The sequence below is a fragment of the Ictalurus punctatus genome, chromosome 19 (assembly GCF_001660625.3).
Source record: "Ictalurus punctatus breed USDA103 chromosome 19, Coco_2.0, whole genome shotgun sequence".
Taxonomy (NCBI): domain Eukaryota; kingdom Metazoa; phylum Chordata; class Actinopteri; order Siluriformes; family Ictaluridae; genus Ictalurus; species Ictalurus punctatus.
In genome coordinates, this window is record NC_030434.2 from 253,345 (window position 1) to 258,086 (window position 4,742).

General features: G+C 45.6%; 1 protein-coding gene across 1 annotated transcript; it reads right to left on the bottom strand.

Annotated features, from left to right (window-relative positions):
• Positions 1 to 234: 234 nt before the first annotated feature.
• On the bottom strand, positions 235 to 1,566 carry LOC128635415 (uncharacterized). The gene is made up of 2 exons (XM_053688352.1): positions 833 to 1,566; positions 235 to 730 (listed from the first exon to the last, which is right to left on the bottom strand). Exons 1-2 carry the CDS (start codon positions 1,549 to 1,551, stop codon positions 643 to 645), a joined length of 807 nt encoding a protein of 268 aa, XP_053544327.1. The 5' UTR covers positions 1,552 to 1,566; the 3' UTR covers positions 235 to 642.
• Between the last annotated feature and the right edge of the window lie 3,176 nt (positions 1,567 to 4,742).

Sequence of the window (4,742 nt, forward strand, 5' to 3'; positions counted from 1 at the left end):
ATTAAAGTCTCCGACGATTAATGCTTTGTCTACAGACACAACCAGGTTTGAGACAAAGTCTGCAAATTCACTAAGAAATTCAGTATATGGCCCTGGGGGTCTGTAAATAATAATTAGAGGAATTGACTTATTTTTTGTGGCTACATAACTTATACTGGTATAAAGAATTTCAAAAGAATTAAATTTATGCTTAGGTTTTTGTGTAACGACTAGATTTTGACTATGGATGAGTCCAACACCTCCTCCTCTACCAGTTGAACAAGGCTGATGTACATAACTGTATCCAGGAGGACTGGCTTCATTTAATGCTATGTACTCGTTTGGTTTAATCCAAGTTTCCGTTAAACACATTAAATTACATTCCTGATCAGTAATGATGTCGTTAACTATAAGAGCCTTAGACGCAAGAGATCTAATGTTTAATAGTCCTAGCCTCAGATCAAAAGTGCTGGCTGTGCATTCAATATGATTTAATTTTATGTTAATTAGGTTACGAAGATCGACTTTCCGAGATTTTCTATATATTTGAATAGCTCGGGGAACAGACACAGTCTCTATAGTATGTATTACCTTTGCCGGATTTTTAGTTGAACATTGATTATACTGAATGTTATTATTGGAAGATGTACTTACGGTAGGCAGTCACTTGGAGTGTAGCGCCTTGGAAATGTTGTCTGAAAGCAGTTCCGCTCCAAGGCTGCTGGGGTGCAGGCCATCAGGACGAAACAACCTAGGACGCTCCCAGAACAGAATCCAGTTATTGACAAACACCAGATTCTGCTCATTACACCAAGAGACTAACCAATCATTTAATGCTAGAAGTCTACTGAACTTTTCTGCTCCACGTCTGTATGTGGGAAGAGGTCCAGAGACGATGATCTTCGCGGTAGGTGATCTGCCTCGTACCGTCTCGATCAGGCTGGAGAAGTCCCTCTTCAGAACCTCCGTCTGCCGCAGCCTGGTGTCGTTCATCCCCGCGTGCAGCACAACCGCTCCAATGCGCTCGTCCTTCTTCAGGATCCCGGATACCTGCGCAGCGACATCAAGGACACAAGCACCAGAAAAACAGTGTGTGCGCACCTTACCTTTAGATGAGGCTACTCGGACGTTCCGCACAATGGAGTCCCCGACGATCACAGTGTTGGGTCTGGTCTGGCGGAGAGGGGCGAAGCGGTTCCTGGTTGGAATCTCGAACACCGGAGGTGGAGAAGGTCCAGCCCGCGCCTTTCGCCGCTGGTTCACCCAAGGCCCGAGGTGTGTTGGCGCTGGCGTGACGGAGACCACGGCTGGGAAAGTCCTAGGTGCACGGTCCCTGCACAGAGAAACACACGGCGTAGAGGGGCTGGGAGTGGAAATACCACGCTGTGTGCTTACCTTGGATATGTGAGCAGAGGCACAAGATGTTTCCAGCGCAGTTTGTCGCTCCAGCAGCTGGGCCTGCTTGTCGAGTAGGCCGCGGATCTGCTTCTCCACATCCTCCAGTTCCAGCCGCACCATGTGAAGCTCAAGCGAGTCCTCATCTGCACTCAAAACCGGAGAGACAGCAGACATATTTGTTTGTTTGTTTGTTTTTAAAAACAGAACAGCGGTAAGTGAGAAATGTGAAACGTAAACAAGGCTATCGGTAGGTGATGCTAGCGGGCTACAGGCTACAAGCTAGTCGCGGATGTTTTGTAAAAAACAAAACAGAATACAGATCAAATTTGCGACAGTGCAACGTTACAATTGTTTTATTTAACGTGGTGTCAGTTATATTTGTATAACGTAAGGTAAATAATTTTAAAGTATAGAGATTAGAAGAAATTAATGTAAATTAATGTAATAGCGTTAGCTCGAAGGGGGCTGCTTCCTCAGTGACACTTCAGGTTGCCAGATCCTCCAGATCCTGCCAGCAAACAAAGGTTTTGCAAGCTTTGAAAGTGTGTGTGTATGTTGTGTCTGCTTGCGCGCCCTTGACTGTACGAGCGTGTGTGTGTGTGTGTGTGTGTGTATTAGCCCTCCTCAGCTCAGCTCGTATACCTCTTTTTGACTTTTTTGACTATTACTGCTCTTAAAGATCTTTAAAGTGTAACTCCAATTTGTCAATGTCCGCCTAATCCCGCTTCTATGTGTCTAGGTGCCCGTCTTTTCTTCTTCTCCCCTTTGCTGGATGCTAGGTCTCCCTTATGTTTATTTTATGACATTTTTTATCCACAACAAGCTTCATGTCTTTAGTGATTCATCGGAAAGACCTTATGGTTCAGAAGCCTACTTCCCTACCACAGATAGCCAAGGAGAGGTCACCATCACCTTTGTCTTGGCCAGGTCTAGAGTAGCACTGAGGAAATGCCTGTCCATGCCTCGTTTTGAGCTGAGTGCAGCGCTGACTGGTGCCCTATTGGCCAAGGTGATTCAAACAGAATTGACTATTTCTATCCACACGGTCACTTTCTTTTCTGACTCCACCACTGTTTTGTACTGGCTGACATCGGAGTCCTGTCACTACAAGGTGTTTGTAGGAACACATGTGGCAGAAATACAGAACCTCACCGATATGGCCGAATGGGGGTATGTTGAGTCGGCTCACAACCCTGCTGATCAACTCACCCGAGATCTTACGTTAACCAATTTGGCAGGACCGCCATCAGTGGAGCTCAGGACCAGCCTTCCTGAATCAGCCAGTTGACCAGTGGCCATCAACACCTAAAACTGAAGAAGAGCCAGACTTCAGTGACTTAAAAAAGGCTGCCTTTATTGGAAGTGTTTCCATGCCTAGTAGTTCCCTTCCTGATCTAGGCCAGTTCTAAACATGGCAAGAGCTTATCCAGGCCACTGTTAGATCCCTGCATGGGGCAGCTGGCACAAACAATGACTCTCCTGTCAGAGCTTCTGATTATATTGAAGCAGAGAGGCTCCTCCTGGCACAGGCTCAAAGTGACTCATTCCTGCTTGAAGTCAGGGCTTTAAAGGCTGGCAGTCAATTCCCACTGACAGTCATTTGGGCTCTCTTGCCCCTGAGTATGATGGGGCCACTGGTCCCATTAGAGTGGGTGGATGGTTACGTCGTGCCAGTGACCTTGACCTGGAGACTATACAGTCAATTGTGTTAGGCCCTGGCCATTCCGTCACCAAGCTATTAAGGAAACAGATCAGGGACTCCTTCACCTGGGCTCAGAAAGGGTCCTAGCTGAACTGTGTCGCCAGTACTGAGTACTTCGAGGCAGAGAAGGTATTCGTAAGCAGCAGTGCACCTGTCAAGACTGTCAGCGGTGGCGTACCAAGCCTTAAACTCCATGATTGGCGCATCTACCAACCTGCAGGTTGAACCTGTGTAAGCCACCTTTCCATTCTACTGGTGTAGATTGCTTCGAGCCATTCACAGTCAAAGTTGGTCATCGCCAAGAGAAAAGATTGGGGATTATAAACAAATGTATGATAACACAGTGTGTGCATCTGGATATTTTAGAACATTTGGACACGGACGGATTCCTGCTCTTTCTGCATCGATTCATAGCACATTGAGGCAAGCCCATGGAACTGCTTTGCGATAATGGCACTAATTTCATTGGAGATGATCGATAACTACAAGAGACCTTCACTGCCATATCACCAAGGTTTCAGGAGCTGCTGGCTGGGCAGAAGATCCGGTTCCACCATAATCCACCAAGTGCTCCTCACTTCGAGGGAACCTGGGAGTATGAGGTAAAATCAGTTAAGACAGAACTGCGTGTAATCATGCGAGAATAGTCGGTCCCAAAACCAGTACTGCAAACCCTTCTGCTGGATGTTGAGAGCATATTGAATGCGAAAAGACTTGGCCATGTATCCTCAGATGTTGCAGACTTTGATCCAGTGACTCCAAACCTATTTCTTATGGGTCGCAGTGATGCCTCTCTACCTCAGGTCCTGTACAACTCTAACAACTTGCTTGAAAAATGGAGGTGGAGACATAGTCAGGTGTTGGCTGACTGTTTCTGGACTGCCTTCATTCGCCATTACCACCCAGGCTTGCAGGGTCATCATAAGTGGAAGACTGATGTCAAAGAACTGACAGTAGGTGAAGTAGTGCTTATTGTCAATCCCCAGCTGCCACGGGTGCTTTGGCTTGTCAGCACAGTGATGGAGACCCTGGCTGGGGCCGACGGTAGAGTTCGTATTGCTAGAGTCATGGTCAAGGAGAATACCTACACCCGTCCAACTGTCCGGCTGATCCCACTTCCTCACCTTGACGATGATGACACAGACACTTCAGTCAGACTTTCCTAGAGTGTACAATTATCCTGAAAGATAATTGGTGGCAGCTGTCAGAAATCTTGCTCTAGGAACTAATGTTTCGTTATCGTTTCCTGCACATTCTGTTATTAGCGACGCACATCGGAATAAGATGACTGCTAATTCTTACATGCTGCTGGTTATGTTCTGTGTAATGCGTTCATTCAAGACGTGTAAGTACGTTTATATCTTGTTAGTATGTATCTGGCAGGTTATTTGGTAATTTCCAATGTTTATATTGTTGTGTTTTATTTCGGTTGTAATTTGCCAAACTAATCTATCTGCCAAGCCATCACTAGCTATACTAGTGTTTTGATCCGATACGCGGGAGAGTTTTTTTTATACAATCTTTTATAGTTGTGTATTATTCAGTGTACTACTGTATTTTCTTTAACTCCATTGTGAGTATTGATACCGATACTTATGTTGAATATATTTTTTGTACTATGTCTACTGATTTGAATGTAATTAGTGCAGCGAGACATACATAT